The following is a 22,326-nucleotide window of genomic DNA, read 5'->3' on the forward strand; positions in this document are numbered from 1 at the left end:
AGATCACATTAGTTATTGATATTATTATTTTAAATTATATTTTTATCTTTACTTGTCAACTAAACTTCAAATCCAAGGAAGCATTAAGCCATTAAATATATATTAAAAAATAAATTAAAGGAGCATATTAATAATAGTACCATTAACTAATTTTTCTTATATATTATAATTATAAATTTATAACAGGCATCAAAAAGTCTAAATCTGACATATTAAGTTAAACAGGCCTTTAAACAGGCCTAAACCTACTTTTTTTGTATAACAGGTTAGGCCAAGCCAAGCCAAATACAGGCCATGCTATAAACCCTTGACAGGTCTTCTGGCCTGCTTCTACCCTTAGTTTCTATCCCTTGTACTTAAAATCAGATTAAATCCTTGTGAAACTATAAAGATTAAAACCAGCGATTTGAAAATATAAAAACCAAAACCAAAATTGAATAAAGCTATAAGGATCAACAATGATATTAATTCTATTTTTTTAATGGATTAGCTTTGCAGCAGTTTATATGGGACAGGTAATATATATACAGGTTGTAATGTCTTTCTCATTCAATGTTTTTGTGCTGCTAATATATGCTGGGTTTTAAAAAAATGAATTTTTTTTTTTTTTGCTTCACGAAGATTAAATCTAGAGGTTATCTGCAGTAATTCATTCAATTGAATCGTTCTAATTATGGTTTGAAGCATATGTTATATAATAGAATATCCTCTCAGTGCCGGCTTCTTTTTCAGATGTCACAATTTGAACAACACAACCAACATTTTTTTATAGGCTTTTTAATTCTCATTCTTGTTCACTTTCTATATGTGTATTGTGTCATGATACTTTTATTATAATATGATTTTGTCTTCTATAAAGAAAAAACCAACTTGGCTGCGTGGAACATTACAAGTAGAGAGAAGGGAAGAGGGAGGGAGAGATGGCTTTTCTAACTTCAATAATGGAGATTGGAGAGTCAAACGATTGAAAATCTCACTTGTAAATTAGGCATTTCAAAAAGTAACTAATATAAAGGAAGTGGCATAAAATATCATTCTATTAATATATATATATATATATATATATAAATTTCTATCCCTGATTTTAAATGTAAGGGATAAACAATTGATTTATATCAATTAAGAAAAATAGTTAAGTTATTTATATGTTAAAAAAAAAAAAAGCATATTAGTGTTTGTAAAATGCATCTCCTTCAAGTTGGCTCCTTCATAACTATCGTTATTGATAGCACAAATTAAATTAAATGTGTGCAATTGGTAGAGGTAGTCTGTGAAAAAAAATTTAACAAATATGGGAGACATAAGGGATTAAATTTTATGCTTAAGATCAAAATAAACAAAATTCATCAAATAGCTCCTTAGAATGGAGAGAGTATAAAACTAGTTCGAGCCCAGTTAATTATAAAAATTGTGGAAAACTTTTGGGGGAAAAAACAGAATTGTGAAAAACTAGCATAATTTTTTGGATAGCATGACTTTTTCTGTTTTTTTTTTTTAACTGGCCGCCAACGACTTTTCTTTTTTTTTTTTTTTTTTGCCAAACGACTTTTCAAATACTACCTCCAGTCATAATTATAAGAGCCAGTTGACTAATTTAAGGAGATTAAGAAAGTAAGTTGAGTTAGTTATTTATCCTAAATAGGTGTTGTCTTTCCTAAAATATCTTTGCTAATCAAATATATTGATTAGAACTATCATTATTAGAATGACTACTTTGGAAAAAAAAATATATAAATATGAGAGATAAAGTAGATTGGAGTCTTATATTTATGATCAAAATAAAAGTCAAATAGGGTCTTATATTAAGGACTAGCGGTAGTATTATATGTAAATATGTGTATGCATGTGTGTGCTAATTTATAATAAAATAAATTATATTATTTATAAGTTATGATACATAGTTTATTTTTTAGATTTCATATAAAAATACATCAAACACATTTTGATGTTAAAAAGATATGCAGTGTTATCCTAGGCGTAAGTAGGAGGCTATTGTGCTATTTAAGTTATATATAGTTGATGTCACTTACAAGTTGCAAATGTGAATGGCTGGATATTTTTATAAAAAAAACTATCATTTTCTCCCATATTCATTATTTAACAGCACTAATTTTATAAGAACACAGAATTACAATGAAATCTAATAAAAGAAAATAATTACTAGTAAATCCCAATAACAAACGAGCAATTGTAATTCACTATTGAAAAATATATCATTATAAGCTGCTTTATTGTTATTAAAACTTTTTAGTAATTATGTTCTTTACTTAGAACTTTATAACAATTGTAACTTTTATAAAGATAGATATTTTTTACCTGTTTGTTTCGACAACTATCATTATGTTAATATGGAATATAATTAAAATTCTTGAAAAATAATTTATTTTATTTATTGAGATTTTGTATCAAACACGGGAAAGGGATTTTTCGTTCCATTTAAAAAAAAAATATGAAGAAAACTTTTCATTCTCCCCAACTTGATCATCAACTTCGGATAAACATGCACAAAACACGGAAGCACCTTGCAAAAACACTCATTTGTCCTTTCTTTTATTTTATGACTTGTTTGTTTATGCAACAATCAATATGTGTGTATATATGATCATACTTACATCAAATTTCTTATATTTATTATGTCAAATTCTCTAATCACATATAAACATGTGTCCTTGATGCTCTTCCTCTTCTCTAACTTCTCATCCCTTCCAATCCTTTTTTGTTTTACATCAGTCCTATTTTTAAAATATTATCATTTAATTATAAACTTATATAGAAGAAATATAACACCTGGTCGACATAATAGACGTGAAAAAAACTCAACCTACATATTTTTCATATATATATGTATACATACTTTATGATAAAATATACTAACCTTAGATAAATTAAGAAAATCAAATAAATTTTTTAATTATAAAAAAAATAACACAATCTTTCCAAAATACTCCTACAAAAGAATACATATATATAAATTTATAAATTAGGAAAATTAATTTGAAAAAATTGATAAATATGAGAAATAAAATAAATTATGATTTTATATTTCGGACTAAATCCAACTACAATTAACTTTTATATTAAGAATTAAAAATAGTATTAATTATAAACAATAACAATGTAATTAAGTTTATTTATTTGTTAGACCCACCAGACTCATTATTCACAAAAAAATGAAGACAAGTTGTCATCCTCACCAACTTCAATCAGCAACTTGATCTTCAGCGGACTACTAATAAACGGGTGCATGAGAACCAGCAAAACAAGTTGGAAAAAAAAAAAATACCACATAAACACACTCATCATCAAATAATCAAATACTACCTCCAATCTTTAATATAAGAGCTAGTTGACTAATTTGAGTAGATTAAAAAAGTTTATTAAGTTAATTATTTATAATAAATGGATGTTATCTAATCTTGTGTGTTAGTCAGAACTACCATTTAATGAAACATTTAACATGTATAACTATTATAAGAACTATTTTGAAAAAAATAAATAAATATGAGAAACAAAGTGAATTGGAATCTTATATTTTTGAGACCAAATTAAATATCCAACTAATTCTTATAATAAGGATTGGAGGTAGTAAATAGCCCATATGTCATTTACATATTCAATTCCTCGGTGTTTCTACAAAACTTATTACCAAAACAAGTCGTCATTTCTCTATGTCATGCTCATAAAACTTACTGCTTTTGATCATAAATATAAGAATTGCTTAACTAATTTAGATATATTAAAAATTTGGTTAAATTAGCTATCTTTAAGAAGTATGGGCTAATTTTCCAAAAGAGTCCTTATAATCATAACTACCATTAATATATGTAACTAATATGAATACTTTAGAGAATGAATTATAAATTTAAGAGACAGTGAAATAAAATCTTATATTTAAAACCAAATCAAATCTTTTTTTTTTTTTTTGCCTGAAATCAAATCATTACCTAACTATTATATTAAGAACTGGAGACAATATTTTAAAAAAGATATGTTGGATGCATATGATGCGAAAGGAGACTGAAAGTTCACCAAAAGTTCTTGGGCTATCAGATGAAATTAAAATGTTTATTCTATAGTTATCGGGCATTCCAATGTTTTCAACAGTATAATCACAAAGTAATTCTTATATTTGCATGTATAATTGAATATTTGAATCTCGCTTCAACATGAGAAATACTACTTCTTATCTTAAATATAACATCTAATCTATAACTATAAACTCAATCTTATATTCAAGACAGGAACCATCAACATCATGGACTGGGAATGCAACATGTTGGCCACTTTTAAGAGGCACCTGCTAATAGTAATCCCATATGTGGCGAGAGGCTACCTCAAGATGCTCAGCAATTTCTAAAAGCTGACGCATACTAACATATTGATTACTAGGTGCTGCATTAAACTCGTGGCTTCTCTAGAGAGCTTACACTATCAATTATCATTACAACTTGTATCTCAAGTCGCGACAATATATACCAACACAAAGGTTAGGCAAATAATTTGACCAATGGTTTAGTCTTCTACGCTCTTAGGTCTCAATATCATATTCAAGAGTATTAATTACATTATTCAACATGCAGCGTGCTGCTGTAGTTAAGACACTAGAAAAGAACTTTACAAGTGCACTGATTATCATCATATATGGACCAGGCTAAACATAGTTTGAAAACTTCTACCTTCAAAGTGTCAAATTTTCTGCCATTTGAGACTCCAAAATTTCTCGCAACATTCTTTTGGAAGAAAAAAATAATAATAATAAGGACATGTTATAGATTACTAGATAAAAATTACAGAATTACAAAACCATTTGTGACATCCGTGCTTCATCAATCCTTTCATCAGTATCTTCCTCTTCTTTGCCTACGTCAATATGTTTGCCCTGGTCGGAGCCTTCCAGCAATTGCTGATTGCTTTTTGTAATGCTTTCGTCACTCTGCATTAAGGAAACCTGATCTACCAAGGAAGAACTTCTTTTGTAATTCCAAACAAGCATAGAAATGTAATCCTGAGGTGAAACAAGGCCTTGTTCCTTCATGGAATTCCTTTGTTCCTCCAAAGTCTTTGGATCCTCAAGTTTTATATATTCTAGCAATGCCTTTTCATGGTCCGGTATCCAATTACCTGGAAATGGAGTGTAGTCTGTCTCAGGCACAAGAGACATCCTAGTATATTGGAGGCCATCAATTGATTCAACAAGACCCATCCTCAGCAAATTATGGTACTCAGGAGACTGGCCTTTTTTCTCCTTTAACGGACGGCTCAAATTTCGGGAACCAATCTTATATACTTTTGCTCGTGAACGGAGTTTGTATTTAGCAGCATATAGCTTTGCAATAGAACCTCGTACTATGTAAGAGCAAAAGTTAACAACTTTTTTCCTATTGTCTGCAAACCTGTACCATTCAACCATGGTTGACAAAAACTTGTTCATTTGAGCATTGGTATGAGCTTGAGTGGCATGAAACATTCTAAAACAAGGCTGTGGATCTGGGTCTCTATCTCCCTTCAGGAAGTTCAACTTTCTGAATTGCTTAATGCATTGCTTTAAACTTGCGGTGACTGATAAAAGGGTTCCTACGCCCTTTTCACTGATGATTTTGCCACCAGTAGCAGTGTATCGAAGGGTTGGATAGACCACCCTCCTGCATAATACATGATCAAGAAACATTATACCTTTAGTTATATGTTCTATAGGGAGGCTCTCATTATCAAGCTTAAGCATATACTTTTGATCGCAAAACTCAATCAATTGCTTTCTCAGTGTTGCAGCATCTGCTCTTGGACCACGAACACCAATTAAGATATGCCCTCCGTAACGTATATAATCCATCTTCCGTGTTTTATCAGGTCCACTTGTGGGCACAAATTCTGGCCAGGATGTGTTTCCTTGCTCTGCTTCACTTTCAGGACTGTTCCATATGACATCACTTTTTGATGGACGATAAAACTCCTTGATCTTCCCTTCCATCCAGCGGTCCAACTCATCAAAGCAAATGTTGGCCAACAGAGGACTAAGAATTCCACAATGCCCCCAATTTGGAATTTTCTCTGCCTCCTCAGGGGCAAATCCAAAAAACGTTTCCAACCAATAGGGATCAGGCTTGGGCTCATCCTCTGCTAGCACCCTTTTCTTCTGGTACTTCCTCTTCTTCTTTTTCTCCCCATCATCAACAGTACTGGTGACGACTGGCGTTGTCAATGCTGCTTTCACTAGGTCGATAATCTTTTTGTCCCTCACATCTCTCATTAAAGCATTTATCACAAACCCTACCTTCATTCCATCCAAAATTGTACTCAAATCACCCTTTATATACCACAAATAGCCTGCAAAATTCCTCCTAATTACCCTCAGGACTGTGTGCGCATTCCTTCCTGGTCTGTATGCAAATGACTTCTGTGAAAACCGAGCTTCATAAATTGGCTCCAAAATCATAAGCAAAACCTCTTGAACAATTTTATCTTGAAATGGTGCTGGCTGTGTAGTAGTCAAAATTGCTTTAATCTTTCTCTTTGACAAGGACTGATAATCAGTCTTATCCTTGGGAGATTTTATAAAGAAGTCCAGCCGAGCTCCCCATTTGAACCTATTATCAAGAACAGCATTTCTAAGAGCCAACAAATCTTCCAGAGCCGACCTCTGCACAGCGTTACGAGGAAGATAAGCACCTGTCTCATCAGCACAAACCTTCTGGTATGCCAATACCCACAATTCAAACCGACGAAGATATGAGGTCAAGTTGGTGACAACTCTATCAGGTTCACGGTAATTCTCAATCCACATTTGACAACAAACTGAAACCCCATCCTCCTTCATCAAAGTGGAGGGATCATTAGGATCTGGTGCATGTGGGCGCACTGGATTAAAGGAGGGTGATCGATAGCTGGCAAAACCATTGGCTACATGACTTCTGCAACTAGGTTGAGAAAATATCCAAGTGGAGTTGCTAAGTGTACGTAAAATATTGGAATTTGAAATAAATTGGTGACTAAAGATGGCTAGTTGTCGATGCATCTGGCTTGTACAAGATCTCAGCTACTTCAGGTCATTTTTAGTTTACAACGAAGAAAAGCATAGAGAAGATCCGCAGTTCTCACTTGCAATTGAACCATAGCTCCTCAACTGAGGGACACATCACAGGAAAATAGGAATGAAAAAGATTAGACATTAAACATAATCAAATAAAGAGAATTGGAACTCATGAATTAAATTTGTGGCTGGCTTTCAAAGAAAGGTAAAAACAGACAAGGAATTAGACATTCAAACGGCAAAATTCAAAAGCTCAAAATGTCAAGACAGAACTCTACTCTATCATATACATTAAAATCATGTACATTAACGTATATGATTTATCCAAAGTGAAATATATTTTATAAACGTGGAAGGCATTAATTAAAGAAAAAGCACAAGAAAAGGAGATTTTAAGGGAGAAACAACTCAAACCTACTTCTACATGAGTGATAAAATTTTTACCCGCACAACAAGCGGCCATAGGGTTAAGCCTAGGTGAGAAGGCCCTCCCATCACTCTGTCCCAACCTTTTCCACGGCTTCCCCATAATGAGGGGCAAATTTTCCCCATCACTATTCCATGCAAGCAAGGCAGAACCAACAGAGTGGCCAAATGGTAGCAAATGAATTACAAAACTTATGCAATATCCCATATATTAGGGAAAGCATAATGATAAAGATAAACTACACATTCCAAAAACACAATCAGAGTTCTTTCTTTTATTTGGTCAGAGCCTTTCACAAGAACATTAGCATGCTACAGTAGTCCTCACAAGTGCTGTTGTTGAACTTGAAGGCCATGACTGAGTTGTTCAATATTGGTTCATGCAAGCTCAGAATTTAGCTTTCAGCAAAACCTTGTCAAAATCCCAGCAAGGAATGGAAGACCTAGAAGTAAAATAAATATTGGAATGCTTGTAAGTCCAGGAACCACTCATACGCCAAAGCCCACACAAGTATCAGTGTCAGATACACATTATCGAGCTTAGATTCATATGTGGGAACTTTGTAAATAGTTTCTATTTTTGTATTCCTACAATCAGACAAAATTGTTTCATACAGAAGCCACACTGAGGTTTGGAAGGTGGAGCACAAACACATTTGAAAATTTATAAATGACAATTCTAAAAAACCTTTTATATGCATCTAGACAGTTGAAAACCCGAAGGAAACAAAGCAAACATAGTAATGTGCATTACCACAATATGATGCCTTGAGCATATTCTGAATATCTTTTATAGCGAAATTGCCTGTCTGTTTTAAATAAAAATGTTATAGCATTCAGAATAAACTGTAGCCAGGAAGTTTAAAAGCAATTCTCATATCCATTACTTTTCTTAACCTCTCAGCATCTCCAAACCTTCCAACACCAGCAAAAATATTGGACATAAGAACATAATCCCCAGAATACTCTCTCTCCATCTCAAGTATTTTCCTCATCACCCTCTGACTAATTTCAACATTTCCATGAAAATTGCAAGCACCTAGAAGTGTCCGCCAAATCACAACATTGGCAACCTTATGAGGTACCTGCAAAGCAATCTTTTCAGCTTCTTCCAACCTACCTGCCCTTCCAAGCAGATCTATTAGACAGCCATAGTGCTTGATATCTGGCACAAGTTGACAATCATTAACCATTTTATGAAAAAACCTGAGCCCCTCCTCAACCAATCCTCCATGACTACACGCATTTAAAACACTCAAAAATGTCACATGATTTGGCTTCAACCCAGCCTTTTCCATGGTCTCAAAATACTCTACAGCCTGTCTTCCCAGACCATGCATTGCAAAACCTGAGATCACTGATGTCCATGATACCAAATTTTTCTTGTAAACAGATATCTCCGTAAAGAATCTGCTTGCACTTGCTATGCACCCACATTTTGCATAAGAGTCTATCAGTGAATTCATCATGCGTATATCAGAGGCATTGAAGCCTCTCTTTTCTGCATAGCCATGGATGGATTGACAAATCACAATGAACCCAAGATTTGAAATGGCTGGGAAAATGGTCAGAAGAGTCACTTTAGTTGGTTTTATGCCATCACAAACAACCATTTCCCTAAACATAGTCAATGCTTTAGTAGGCTTATTCATGCGTGTAAATCCATCCATAATAATCGTCCAGGAGACAACACTCCGAGCTGGCATTTTATTAAATAATGACAAGGCAAGGTCAAACTCACCGCATCTGATCAAACCAGTAATGTAAACATTCCAGGTAACAGTATTTTTTTCAGGCATGTTGTCAAACACTTGTGCCGCTTCAATTAAGAGACCCCAGGTTGAGTACATATGAAGTAAAGCAGTTTGAACATATAAGTGAAATTGAAAACCCACTTTGAATATGACCGAATGAATCTGGATTCCAAGGTGAATGCATTTTGAGTTGGCACAGGCATGACAGAGGAAGGCATAAGTATAGCTGTCAAAGGAACAATACCTCAGAAATGCATGGCAGTTTAGGGAAGATATACCAAACCTAACAGCTTCTTCAGGAAAGAGGCCAAGAGAGTAACAGCGAATCAGCGTGTTGAAGAGAAGCAACCAGGAAGAGGTGCAATAAAAGGGGTATAGAAGCATCCCAGAGGTGATGATATGAGAGTGGACCTGCTGGGCAGCTTGGCGGTTTGATGGGTCTTTGAGTAGAAGAGAGACCAACTGCTGTGGATGCCTAGCTCGGGGATGGGAGGAAGACACACTGGATTCAGAATAAGGATGGCGTTGAAGAATTTGGTGAGACATGGCTGCTAAACAAGTGGACACAGGGTTCCTACCCTTCAAATTTGACAGAGGAAAGAATGGTCACAAAGACTGAGTGTAACTAAGATTAATTTTGTTGATAATTGATAATCAAGGATCAACTAAAGCAAAAGGCAACTGTTGTCAACCTAATTCAGATATAACTCCTAAACAAAAGCCATAGAGTCTTTTCTGCATGCTAATGACTGCGACCAAAGTAAAAGACCTAGCTATACAAGAGAAATAATATACATTATCAACAACCAGAGTATTCATAATCATCCTAACTAAAATTCGCTAAAACCACAGCCAGCATATATTCGTTTACTGGCATAACAAGCCCTGCAATCTGTACTTCCAACAATTGCTAGTCCACAATGTGGGAAGAACCAAGCGTGAAAAAGTCTCTCGTATCGTTGTTGGATACGCATCACATCATATACCCAAAAAAAAAAAAGATCCTTTCGTAGAATTGCAAGAGTACTCAATAAAACACAGCATTTTCAACTGAACCAGAACAATTTCATGGAAAACTTACCGTAAAAGGGATTCGGCTGGATAAATAATTGCTTAGCCTATTATTTGCATCGGGCTTTCGATGTCTCCATTGCCGAAGGAGGGAAGCCAGTGAAGCTCGCATCTTCTTGGTGGTCTCTGGAAGCTCCGCATTTTGGGCATCAGAGCTTTGCCATTGATGGAGGAAAGAAGGAGTGAAGCTCGAATACGGCCAGTTACCAGTGGTCTCTGTTCTGCGTATCGTGCTAGTCTTAGAGGCAATTCGTTTCTTTAACACTACAGTGACTTCGAACAATGAACCTGCAGGGTTTATACCACCGGGAAAAAAAAAAAAAAACCTAACTTTTTGCACACTCTTAAATCCGTGTTAGAAAAAATTAATATTTTGGCCCCTACAACTGATTTAAGGCACTTTTCAGATTGATCCCGTAGGTTCAAAATTTTCAACTTGCTCTGCAATCAGTAGGCATGGAAAGGGGGACATTTAAAGCATTTGAGGAATAAGAAATCACTGAATATGGAAGAATGGAACCTTACCTCTCTTCCCTAGATCGTTATGCAGAAATGGGCGACGGTGGGCAACGGTGAAGAAGACTTGGACGAACACGACGGGCGACGTATAAAGGTTGAGGCCACTTTATCACGACTTATCACGAGCGATACGGAAACGGCAAGATGCGTGAAGGACGAAAACGGTAGGCAGTAGGCACCGGCGAGGATGGGGTTGATGACTGAGTGCCAGTAACAGGGAGAACGGCGGCTGAGTGCGGCGTGCTTGAGGGTCTTGATATTTCAAACAGAAGATAATATGTGATGTTTAATACTTTAATGTTTAATTGTTTTTTTGGTAAAAAATATTTATTTTAAGAATATTAGTTAAAATAATTACTCGTAATATGGTTTTTCTTTGGGAAAATTACACTCAGGTCCCACAGAGCATAATTAATATCAAAAAGGTCTCTCAAAATCGCGAAATGATTCTGAAATCCCCAGGGACCTGTGTATAATTAATTCTAATTGTGAAATTACCTACTTATCCCTGTTAATTTTATTGCAGTAATTCGTTTACAATCTCAACAGTGGCTGTTAACAACCCGAGAAGATGTGATTGACAACCTTGGCAGTACTCATGACAACTCACTCTGTGGAATGTTAGGAGCGTTGTTGAGGTTGTTAACCACCTCTTCTCGGGTTGTTAACAGCCACTGTTGAGGTTGTAAATAGGTTCAAATTAACAGGGATAACTACGTAATTTCACAATTAGAATTAATTACACACAGGTCCCTGGGGACTTCAGAATCATTTCAGGATTTCGAGGGACCTTTTTTATATTAATTGTGCTCTGTGGGACCTGAGTGTAATTTTCCCTTTTTCTTTTCTTCCTCCCTCTTATATGATTATTATTAAAAAAATTTAATAAATATGTGAAATAAATTTTATATATAATATGAACATTAACTTCTTAATTAGCTTATATAACACTATAATACGATCAGGAGGAATATATCATTTACTTTAGTTATTTCATAGGTATTGTAGCTGTAATTATATATGTATTAATTGTTAATTAAATTACATGTTATATAATTGGTAATTAGATTTGCCTCATAAACCTTAGATCAGCTTTGATTAAAAAGGCCTCACACTTATTTAGTAGAATACTACTTACTCTTTCTTTATAAAAATAAAAAAAGTACTTCCTCCTCTAGTTATTATAAACACATAATAATGACTTTACATAAATTAATAAAAATACTAATTAAACTTAATTATTCAATGTAAAATATCAAAATTATCCTTGATAGAATAACGGGTTCATTAGTTAAAAAGTTCTATAATAGGGATTTAGGTGGAAAAAATTAAAGTTTTAGACAAATATATTACATTAATGAAACATGTTAGACGTAGGCAGGGAGTAAATTGGCCAAGCTTCACAATAAATCTATTTTGATGGTTATCATGGTAATAAACATCAATGCATCATGATGGTGGTGCCTATTGCTGCAATAAAATCTGACTCGTTTAAATATAATTTAAATTTAAATTTTTTAAATAATAATTTGTTTTATAAAAATATGATATTTGAGAAATTATTAATTTATGTTAGATTATGTACATATTAAAATAATTTTTCAAAAGTTGAAATTAAAAAAAAAATCAATCTAGAACTTCGAAATTCCATATTTGATACCCAAATTGAATTGAATTTCAAGCAGGTCAAGTCATAGATTGCTTTGAAAGGGGCAACTATATTTTCACCCCTATTGATCAGTCTATCATCACACTTCTTACCATCATCAATTTCATCTTTGAAAAATTTAAGCAAGCAAATGGCATCAAAATCTGATGAACAAGTCAAGGGGTGAAAAAAGAGGATAACAAATCAAACCCAGTTTTGATAACTTAATCCCTAAATTGTTGAAGAACCTCAAAATTTTCAACTCAGGACTAAAATTAGACTACATATAAAATCACAACGAGGCATGTCCTCTTACAAGTTGGCATAAATGGTAAGTCTTATTTTCTATCAATTGAGCTTGATCACTAAATTTATTGGGTTGTTTTCATACTACGTTATAATTTGAATGCTACAAGTGAGAAGCAGCTTTCTTCAACTGAATGAATTAGTAAAATTTGAAAGCAACCTTTTGAGAATGTGCACATATATAAAGAAAGGATAGAGCTTGGCAAGATAAAATAATGTTAAAATGGTAAGTCAAAAGCTAGACAAAAAATTATTTATTTAGCTCTCAATTGAAATTAATTCTCGGGCAAAAAAAAAATTGAAATGAATTACTAAAGAACCAAAATCAAGTTGGTCGAGACAAAGTTGTAAATGCGTAAATTTCATGGATTAGTTGAGATTTAAAGCCGTATAATGGTGGAAAGGCTTTTGAAGATGTATTTTCTTTTAAATGTGAGTTATTGATTAACCCATAAAAGACAGAATACAAGTTTAAATTCCGAAAAACATACTTATTGAAAAAACTTTAATCTTAGCGTTCATAACTTTACATATATCAGTTTCAAGTCCAAAATGATTTAAAAAAGCTTTAAGTTTATACTAAACAAAATGCGGATGTATCTAAATCAATTTCCACTCATGGAATTTTCACAATGACTTTTAGTATGCTTATTGAAAAGTAATCCAGGAATTTTTTTGTTTGAAATGGCGGTTAGAACCAAAACTGGTTTTTTTATGGATATTTACAAAATCTAGACTAGGTACGAAAAGAGAGTTTTGTCTCGACTGTGTTTGTTTAAAATGGCGGTTTTTAATCACTGTATACAGAACACAATGCGTAGTGAGATGAAAGCTCTTTGAGTGGAAGGTCACGAGTATCATCTCATTTGTAATGTTCACTCATCAGTGTCTGCCAGATGAAGAAGAAACAGGGAGAGAAACAAGTATTCCCCGTACGGTTGTCATTAGGATTGCACAAGCCACACATGCAGGCCAAGCAGTAATAGTAGTAATACAGTAACATTGCAGAAGATCCCGTGACTCTTAAGTACAATTAAAATTAGAAGAAAATGTCTCAACCTCTTGGTTTTAGTTGGAAGACGCCATACCTTAGAACGCAAAAATGCATGGAGGTTAATTATTTGAAAAAAGAAAAAAAAAATCTATATTACCAATCTCTCCATCTCTTTTCGCAGAATCTTACTTCTAATCAAGCTCCCAATAGTGTTCGTCACCATCCTTGCATCCTCCCACCGATCCCCATCCGCTAGCTTCTTATACAAATAGCTCTCAAACGACATGCGTTGCACGTACTCATCCCCACACAGCTCCACCAGAGCTTCCCTGCACGCGTTATTACCGTAAAACACCCTCTGAAGCAAATCCAAAAACCTAAATGTGCTAATATACTTCGCATCCCATTCCTTCAGGTACTCCCTCCTTAAATCACTCTCGTCAACCATCTTCATCCCACCTTCTGACGCCTTTACGACGGCGTTTCCGCACATCCTTCCTGACTTCGCAGCAAAGTATATTCCTTCCCCTGAACACTTCGTTACGTACCCAGCAGCGTCACCTACCAGTGCCACGCGTCCTCTGACCCGAACCGGACGGGGGTGTTCGGGTATCGGGTGGGCCTCCACTTTGATCACTTTTCCACCGTTGATCTTAGGCTTGACCCTTTCTCTAATTCCTCTTTGGTACGACTTGATGTCCTGTTTGAGACACACTGTACCCGTGCCCACTGCCACGTGGTCGCATTTCGGGAAAACCCATGCGTAGAAATCTGGCGACACATCACTCCCGACGTACATCTCGGCGAGATTCTCGTAATATTCCATTTTCTCGTCTGGTAATTTGATTCTCTCCTGGAAGGCGATGGCGCAAGTGTAGCTCCCGGCGTCAATGGATTTGGCCACTCGACTGTTGGCGCCATCGGCACCGATCACGACGTCGACGGCAATAGAGCGCCGGGAGTTGTTCTTGGCGGTGTAGTGAACGATGTAGGGTGAGGTTGGTGAGGTCGGGACCTCGAGATTTGTGACAAGGCCGACGATGAGATTCGCACCGGCGGATTGTGCTCGCGACCGGAGGAAGGAATCGAGCACCTCGCGGCGGAGCATGGCGATGAACTCGTGAGACTTCAAGGTTTTGCCGAAATCGACGGCGATGTTGGAAGGGGAGAAGATCTTGACACGGTTGACTTGGCGATCGATGAGCTCGAGTGGGATATCGAACTCCTGGAGCATGCAGAGCGGGATGGCGCCGCCACATGGCTTGGCGACTGATGGCGGGTTGCGTTCGAAGAGGAAGGTCTCAATGCCGCCGGCAGCTAGGGCCTCAGCGGCGGAGGAACCCGCGGGTCCGCCACCAACAACGGCAGCTCGGAGCTTTCGGCCGGCGATGGATGAGGTACCGGGTTTGGAGGCTGAGACTGTGAAGGAACGGAAATGGGTTTTAAAATCTGGGCTTGGGTTTTTAGTGGAGAATGAAGGTAAAAAGGTGCATCGGAGATGATGAATTTGAGCAGCCATGGAAAAATGTTGAGCTATGAGAACTGCAATTTAGGGTTTTAGTTAACTAAACTAATCAACGCCCAAGAGGAACAACGAGCAGAAATTAGATAAACTAATCCGTTAGTGAGGTTTTTAACTGAGTTGCTGTAAAGGCAAAGATAATAGTATTTTACTTTGTTTTGTGTTACTATCACTGATATTCTAATAAAGCACATCAAGCCAAAGCTCCAACTTGAAATTAAAGAATTCATACTTTAATGCAGTATTAGCTCACAAAAAGACAAGGTTTCAGCACCGTATGTCCTACACGCTATTTTAATATTAATGCAAAGCCGCACACTCTTGAACGCACACCCTTTTGAGATTGTTTTACGTGAGACTGGACTCAAGCTTAAGACAGGATAAACTCCAAATACTTAAAGGGCTTCCATTGTCGTAAGGGAGGCTAAATTTGAAAATGTTCTGCAACATAAAAACTGCATGCAAATAACAATCTGAAAAGGAAATTTTAAGGTTAGTTTAGAAAAGATAAAAAAGAGGGGATGGGAAGATAAGATCTACTCATTCAAAATTTATATTCACATTACAATAATGGAAATGGATATGCTCTGATTTCTCTAGCAAGATGCTTTAGACCTTGGTGACTAGTTCATGGATAGTGATAGGGTGGCAAAGGCCAGAGAAGGGTCGGCCAGACCAGGCTGCATTAGCCAGGATGGAGTTCACGGCAGATGTGGGGCTGAGCAAGTCCCACCAAACATGTTTTGAAGCTTGGTCACAGGCTGTGTCCATGGAGATACACCCAACCGTAGCATTGTACAAGCCAAGCCCACAACATGCACTATTTGTGTCCTCAAAACCTGGACAATGGATAGAGAAAGTTATAATTCATTTCCAGTCTTGTAATCAATATATCAATATATTGTAAAAACAAAAATTGTTGACTGTCTAGAATTCTTGTACATTTACTATTCATCTACCCGAATTCAAACCTGAACATAGTACAGGAGTAATGTTAGTTTGACACACTAAGAAAATTAGAAATGTATGATAGGTTTGTAAGCTCTGACAATGATACTAAATCTACAAATGATTGAGACATGACATTGAACATAATGAGTATAATGAAATTAGTGCATTGCTATTAAAATATGTTGACATTGCATTGCATTGCTATTGAACATTAATCTGCGAAGGACGGATGCCGTTGTAGGAATAGAATTCAACAGGACTATGTTGGCAAGTCATGTAACATCGCAAATGCTTTAGCTTAACTATTGTTTTCTTGAAAAGAAAACAGTTAAGGAAGAAGAAAATGTTAAATTGTGTCACCAAGGAGGTTCGTTTGTAATTTTTTAATTCTATTTCGCTGTTTTCTTCATCTGATTTTGCCGGTCTTCAAAATCATGACAATTGGTTACACATAGGTCCTCCAAAATAAAGATGCATGAATTCATAACTGAAGCAACATGGCCGAATTCTGCAGCCAGACAACTCAAGATCTATTTTCGAGTCTAGCATTAAAACCCTGCATCTCTAACCATTATAGTTCGTTTTTAAGACAACTTATATGCGAATCGTGAAAAAAGAAAGCATACCATAAAGATTTCGCTTGCTCATGATCTCCATCAGTCCTTTGTATACGTCACAGAACACAATCTGGGCATCAGTTAACTCCTTATTAAGCTCCTCTGTATGCTTAGCAAGCAATTCGTTGTATTCCAAGACCAACTTATTGGCATAATCCACACAACCCTTGCCATGATCATCATCTCGTGCTGATGATGCCTTATTACAGGTCCAGGCCACACGTGGGGTGAATCCCAAAGGTAATATTCCCAAGCATATGATCTTCCTTGCATTTACGTCATAAAGATATCTCATAGCACTCGTCACTTGATTGACCAAAATGGTGGCAAAGTCGTGGACATCGTAATCTAACGTTTTGCTGGAGATGTTACGGAGGAGGAGATCAGTATAATCTTCTTTTCCAAAAGAGAGGATGAAGATGGAAGACTTTGTGAATTGAAGAGCAGTGTCCTCTCTAAGATGAAGCTGCAAGAGCTGTAAAGTCTCAGAAACTTGACGGAGTTGTTGAGTGAGAGACTGGTGGCTCTGTCTGCCCCTTCTGCTCATGATTGTTGCCTGTGTCGACCCAAAGTTGAGGCCTCTAATAACCTCATTCAGAGACCCATTTTGAGTATAAAACGGACGGATTAATGGCAATCCCATTTTTTCCCCTGCAGAAAAAGATTTCGTCAGAAGAGAGATTCTGATGTATTTATAATAATTAATAATGTATCAAGTGGTTAAGGAACAAGTCGATGAAAAATCATTATAATGAGTGTTTCATGCAGTAAAATGATCTATTAACACCATTTTGGCAATTCTCTGTTGATTAGTTACACGCTACAAGTAACACAAATTCTTACGAACGTGTATAATATTAAGTGGCGAATAAAAAAATCACTAGAGTGTTGTTAGTAACGGAATTCATTCATATACTTGTTGAATTTCTGTTCATCCAATACTTATAGAATACAACATAACGTTTTAATTGCATTTAAACACTGTATCCAGTTGATCACATAATGGATTTTTAGCACAAATGTGCATGGAAGAATCTTATTAAGCCTTTGTTCGAACATAACTAGGGTCCCATGCAAGCAGGGACCAGCGGAAAGATGGGGTTGTTGTGAGTTTCCGTTGGAAATGGAATCAGTAGACAATTCGGAAGTGAATTTTCATTGCCTGAGTGAATATCGTTCAAATGTTCAATAAATGGTTATAAAGTGTGCGTAAATTCATCGAACAGAAGATCATCACTCGCAATGAGCTACATGAATTGCTTAAGATCTCATCGTATTAACTTTTAATCATTGGCAAAATGGAGGTTTCTTTGATAAAGACTTCCTACAAACAGATTGAAAAGTACATATCCAAGCAGGTAATATATCCCATTTTCGTCAAGAAATTCAGATGCACCAGAGTATACAAGGTCAAGAAAAGACACAAGAAATAGGAAGACAGAGAAAAAGAAAACTACCGAGTAATTGAGGAAGAAGAGAGGCATCGGAGCCATCACAGGGATAAAGAGAGAAACGAGAATGAAGCAGGGGATAGAACAAAGTGTTGTTTCCGCAATCAACAGAAGAATCACCCAACACATACAATGCCGAGATATTCGAGCCGATTCTCGAACTGGTAGTTGTCTCTGGGAATCGGCCGTGAACTGGTAGGCTAAGTGAATTGATCAACAGAACGATGGCAGGGAGAAGAGAAGGAATCACAAACCATCTCATTCTCTTTCGTTTTCGTTTCTATATTTCTTTTCCCACTCGAATTGCGTTCTCTTCTGTTCAAGCTTCAAGAACTAGTCTATGACACTGAGACCATTTGAACAAGAGCCCTGTGATTATGGAGTTAACCGCAGGCTTAACCAGGAAGAAGAGAGAACTTCTTATTTCTCTGATTATAGGTTAAAAAAACTAAAAATTGGCCAAAAAAATAAGTAAATAGAAATAAGGCTTGCATTTTCTCATGTGATCAGTTTTGAAACATAATGGGAATTGAATTTTATCGTAATAAAACGTGTCAATATATCCGTTGTATATGTCAACAAACATTACCACCAAATGGATTTTTATTATATTAAATTACTAAAAAAAATTTAAATCTTAAATCATGGAATAATCTTTAAATCTTTTAAACAAAATTGTCCAAATAAACACTTACAGCCAGTGAGCTCGTTTAGCGAAGTATTACATATTGTTCAAAATAGATTTTTCCAAACTTTATTGATTTAAATACTTATCTATTTATTTATTTTGAGTTTTCCTGTCTACACTTTAAGCTAATCTGTTGATAATTTAAAAAATTTTTAATTAACCTCCGGTCATCTGACTGTTATTTTTTAATTTATCATCAAACTTGTGAATACAAGTTGCCCTTCATTTAAAAAAAACAAAGAAAGAAAACTATTATTTACACATATTTAACTTCTCATATTTGCATTTATTATCAAACTAGATTCTAAACTAACACTTTACAAAGAATTCAGCGTATATCGCTCTGTTCATGGCCTACGAATGATACAATTTATCGTGAATTTTATATCATATACATAATAGATAAACAGATGTCAAAGATCATCAAAATATTTGCAATAATTTTGACACTGTACACATAATTTAATCTTAAAATAAGCTAAAAAAGGTCGGATACCTCCACGTCCTATGATTTTCAAAACCCTACTTGTCCCTTAAGCATGTTAAACATCATGGTGAGTACCCTTAAATATTTTCTTCTTTCTAATTACTCATAGGTTTAAAACTGTAGAATGAGGCAGATGCTGAGAGATACATGATACAGCAATCATGTCTCTATCAGGCGAAAAGGAAATCGTCTCAGAGAAACTGTTACTTCGTAAACTGACAGGATCGAAATCTAGTTATGACTGCTACAAAATTAAATATTGTATCTACCAATGCGCATTAAAACTAAGTGAGAATAGAAACAAAAGCGTAATGCTGTTAGACGCTGCTATGCCTTCAGCTTTCCACTCACCCCACGCTTATTTGGCCAAATGCCAGTCCCTGAATTCTTCTTGGCTGCTACTGAACATTGATCATTTCTGCCACTTTTATTGCTCACATCAGCTTGGAGCTTTCGACGCCGCATCCTGTTTTCTAATCGCATCCCCCTTAAAGCACGGGCTCTGCGCTCAACTTCCAAAGCTTGTGTGAAATTCCAGATCCTAACAACACCTTCCTCGCCTCCGCAGACAATTCGATCAGCACCTAAATCAACTGAAAAAAGATTGCTTTTAAATCCATGCAGCATCCTCTGTGGGGGTTCTACTGTGCTCTGGCGCAAATGCTTTGCCCTTGTAGGTTGCTTCCCCAGAGCATGCTTGCTAGTTCGCAAAAGTTTTCTTACATCAATAAGAGCCAACTTGCCGTCACTAGATGCTGAAACAAGCCAGGGAAACTCAAAGGCAAGGGAATACACAGGACCAGTATGAGGAATCCATGTAGCAATTTTCCAAGCTTTGGTGTCAACATGATCATTCATGATCTCATACATGTGTATCGCACCGTCATCTCCTCCAGTAAAAAGGAAGTCACCCGTATGGCTTCGTGCCAAAGCATAAGTGTTACCAACATGAGCATTATGAATAATGGTCATCAAAGTTCCATTATTAGTATCCCAAATATACACATCGGAACCTGATGAACTGGCAACTGTAGTATCATGGGGGACAAGTCCCCAGACCCAATCACTATGCCTAAGCACCTGCGTGCATTTCAGTGAATAACGATCCCACAGTCGAACGGTCATGTCCCAAGAACCACTATAGATCCTAGTCAAATCCAAAGCAAGTGAAGTTATCGGACCGCCATGTCCCCAAAGTCGAAACTCAATGTTCTGGTTCTGTGTGCTTCTAAGCTCAAATAGATGGGGGAGTCCTTCAACTGCTCTCCAACAGTGAATGAACCCATCAGTACCCCCAGCAATCAGCAATCTTCTATCTGCTGCAACAGCACGAATGGTAGAGCCAAGGGGTTTTGATGATGCAATAGATAATCCATCCTCCATGTCCCACATCCTCACAACTGAATCATATCCTGAGGTAAATATAAGCTTTGCAGAAGCCAACAGGAAAACAGTCCGAACCGCCTCAGTATGGCCATACAACACATCAATGCTATAACGTCCCATAAAAGTCTTACTCCTAAACTCCCTTTCCACGAAAAGCTCCCTCCATGACTTCTCATCTGTAACTCCTGAATCCAGAACCGCGGGAACTGTTGGAAGTCCCCACCTCTCACAATAGAATTCCTTCCAAGCATGGTGTTCAAATGCGAGTCTATGGAAAATTGTGGAGACACAGGACACAATACCAAGCTCTTTAGGATCAAGGTAATTCAGAATTTCAGAAATCAAGGCCGGAGGAAGATCAGCAAATGACCGACAATAGTCAGCCACAGCATCACTTTGAAATGGGGTTTTAACTCCTTTCTTAGAGTGAAACTTCGATGCTCTTTCAGAATTGTCAATCCTCACATATTCAGGTTTGCTATTACCAGATTTTGCAATCCCTTCACTCTCGGTTTTGTTAGTATGCGGGTTTGGCTCAGCTATCTCAATGCCGGGATCTAACTCAAGTTCTACCAATTTTTTTGAAACCTCGGTACTCGTTGGGCATTCAAATGCCATAAAAATATGGGATCCTACACTTCAATTCAAGGGTTGAAAGATCAAACCCGAAGATGAAAAAGGATTGGGAAAAAATTACCGGGTCGAAACCGATGAAAAGAATTTGGAAGGGGAAAAAAAATCGAAAGCAATGAAACCGAAATTCAATTAAGAGCAAGTCACGACAAGAAACCCTGGAAAATAGCGCAGATACAACCAGAGGAATGAATGAGTCAGAAAATTTCCTAAAACTTTTGACGAAAAATTAACCAAGGAATAAAAAGCGAAGAGCAATTGAGGGTTAATGGGATATACGTCTAACAAATTAATTCAGGAAAGGAGAAGGAAAACGAGGAAATTGAAAAACAGATGAAGAAGATAGAGTGATTAATATACCTGAGAGGCGAAGCCAAGGGAGACTAAGAGAACAGGGAAGAACAACGAGAGAAACAGAGGGGCAAAGGAATCCTAAACTGCGACCAGGGTCAGGCAACAGAGAGAAGGGAAAAAAGAAGAGATGGTCATATGGTCCAAGGCGGTAGATCGAGATCCCGCGATGCCCACTCTGCTAATTATTAGCCTTTCATTGGAAAAATAAAAAAAATATAGGAAAATGGCACAAAAAAAATCACTAAAATAAAAGAATTATAAATAAAGACCCATCATAATATTAATATGAGTTTGGACAATAATTTTTATAAATTGGTACCTATGTGTAATTTTTCTACTGGTTTTTTTTTTTTTTGCTATTTTCCCTGTAATAAATATAATATAATATAATAAATGTTGACAAAAAATAATAATAAATGTGTTCTTTTTTTTTTGCAAAAAATATAATAATAAATGTAAGAAGGCGGCCAGAAACATTGGAGATTTTTCTCT

The 22,326-nt window shown here is 36.1% G+C and overlaps 5 protein-coding genes across 8 annotated transcripts; all 5 read right to left on the reverse strand.

Moving 5' to 3' along the window:
- Positions 1–4,511: 4,511 nt before the first annotated feature.
- Positions 4,512–10,345, reverse strand: LOC114756572 (nuclear intron maturase 2, mitochondrial-like). Of its 2 annotated transcripts, none has more exons than XM_028945519.1 (2): positions 10,289–10,345; positions 4,512–7,120 (listed from the first exon to the last, which is right to left on the reverse strand). In XM_028945519.1, the coding sequence occupies exon 2, from the start codon at positions 7,010–7,012 to the stop codon at positions 4,796–4,798; it is 2,217 nt and encodes a 738-aa protein (XP_028801352.1). In that variant the 5' UTR covers positions 7,013–7,120; positions 10,289–10,345; the 3' UTR covers positions 4,512–4,795. The 2 variants fall into 2 exon arrangements, with proteins under 2 accessions (XP_028801352.1, XP_028801353.1); XM_028945520.1 differs by lacking the exon at positions 10,289–10,345 and adding an exon at positions 8,208–8,234.
- On the reverse strand, positions 8,290–10,516 carry LOC114756584 (pentatricopeptide repeat-containing protein At1g09220, mitochondrial-like). Its single transcript, XM_028945531.1, has 2 exons — positions 10,289–10,516; positions 8,290–9,786 (listed from the first exon to the last, which is right to left on the reverse strand). The coding sequence occupies exons 1-2, from the start codon at positions 10,388–10,390 to the stop codon at positions 8,290–8,292; spliced, it is 1,599 nt and encodes a 532-aa protein (XP_028801364.1). The 5' UTR covers positions 10,391–10,516.
- Positions 10,517–13,650: 3,134 nt separating this feature from the next.
- LOC114756573 (geranylgeranyl diphosphate reductase, chloroplastic-like) lies at positions 13,651–15,589 on the reverse strand. Its single transcript, XM_028945521.1, has 2 exons — positions 13,935–15,589; positions 13,651–13,839 (listed from the first exon to the last, which is right to left on the reverse strand). Exons 1-2 carry the CDS (start codon positions 15,262–15,264, stop codon positions 13,820–13,822), a joined length of 1,350 nt encoding a protein of 449 aa, XP_028801354.1. The 5' UTR covers positions 15,265–15,589; the 3' UTR covers positions 13,651–13,819.
- A 73-nt stretch (positions 15,590–15,662) lies between these two features.
- Positions 15,663–18,548, reverse strand: LOC114756585 (GDSL esterase/lipase At1g71250-like). Its single transcript, XM_028945532.1, has 3 exons — positions 18,293–18,548; positions 16,845–17,486; positions 15,663–16,106 (listed from the first exon to the last, which is right to left on the reverse strand). Exons 1-3 carry the CDS (start codon positions 18,546–18,548, stop codon positions 15,877–15,879), a joined length of 1,128 nt encoding a protein of 375 aa, XP_028801365.1. The 3' UTR covers positions 15,663–15,876.
- A 987-nt stretch (positions 18,549–19,535) lies between these two features.
- LOC114756620 (F-box/WD-40 repeat-containing protein At5g21040) lies at positions 19,536–21,964 on the reverse strand. 3 transcript variants are annotated; one of them, XM_028945566.1, is made up of 2 exons: positions 21,841–21,964; positions 19,536–21,479 (listed from the first exon to the last, which is right to left on the reverse strand). In XM_028945566.1, the coding sequence occupies exon 2, from the start codon at positions 21,463–21,465 to the stop codon at positions 19,789–19,791; it is 1,677 nt and encodes a 558-aa protein (XP_028801399.1). In that variant the 5' UTR covers positions 21,466–21,479; positions 21,841–21,964; the 3' UTR covers positions 19,536–19,788. The 3 variants fall into 3 exon arrangements, with proteins under 3 accessions (XP_028801399.1, XP_028801400.1, XP_028801398.1); XM_028945567.1 differs by having other exon boundaries at positions 19,536–21,248; positions 21,279–21,964; XM_028945565.1 differs by having other exon boundaries at positions 19,536–21,638; positions 21,841–21,963.
- Positions 21,965–22,326: the final 362 nt, after the last annotated feature.

Source organism: Neltuma alba, unplaced genomic scaffold, assembly GCF_004799145.2.
Source record: "Neltuma alba isolate B1F8T4 unplaced genomic scaffold, ASM479914v2 tig00010438_pilon, whole genome shotgun sequence".
Classification (NCBI taxonomy): Eukaryota; Viridiplantae; Streptophyta; class Magnoliopsida; order Fabales; family Fabaceae; genus Neltuma; species Neltuma alba.

Bases quoted from the DNA above. Each gene is read 5' to 3' on its own strand.
- LOC114756620 (XM_028945566.1), bottom strand. From the start codon at position 21,465: ATGGCATTTGAATGCCCAACGAGTACCGAGGTTTCAAAAAAATTGGTA.
- LOC114756585 (XM_028945532.1), bottom strand. From the start codon at position 18,548: ATGAGATGGTTTGTGATTCCTTCTCTTCTCCCTGCCATCGTTCTGTTG. The intron at 17,487-18,292 runs GTAGTTTTCTTT...CTTTTTCTGCAG, and splicing joins TCTTCTTCCTCAATTACTCG to GGGAAAAAATGGGATTGCCA. The intron at 16,107-16,844 runs GTATGCTTTCTT...TCCATTGTCCAG, and splicing joins GAGCAAGCGAAATCTTTATG to GTTTTGAGGACACAAATAGT.
- LOC114756572 (XM_028945519.1), bottom strand. From the start codon at position 7,012: ATGCATCGACAACTAGCCATCTTTAGTCACCAATTTATTTCAAATTCC.
- LOC114756573 (XM_028945521.1), bottom strand. From the start codon at position 15,264: ATGGCTGCTCAAATTCATCATCTCCGATGCACCTTTTTACCTTCATTC. The intron at 13,840-13,934 runs GTAAGATTCTGC...TTGCGTTCTAAG, and splicing joins TATTGGGAGCTTGATTAGAA to GTATGGCGTCTTCCAACTAA.
- LOC114756584 (XM_028945531.1), bottom strand. From the start codon at position 10,390: ATGCGAGCTTCACTGGCTTCCCTCCTTCGGCAATGGAGACATCGAAAG. The intron at 9,787-10,288 runs GTAAGTTTTCCA...TCAAATTTGAAG, and splicing joins CCAGCCGAATCCCTTTTACG to GGTAGGAACCCTGTGTCCAC.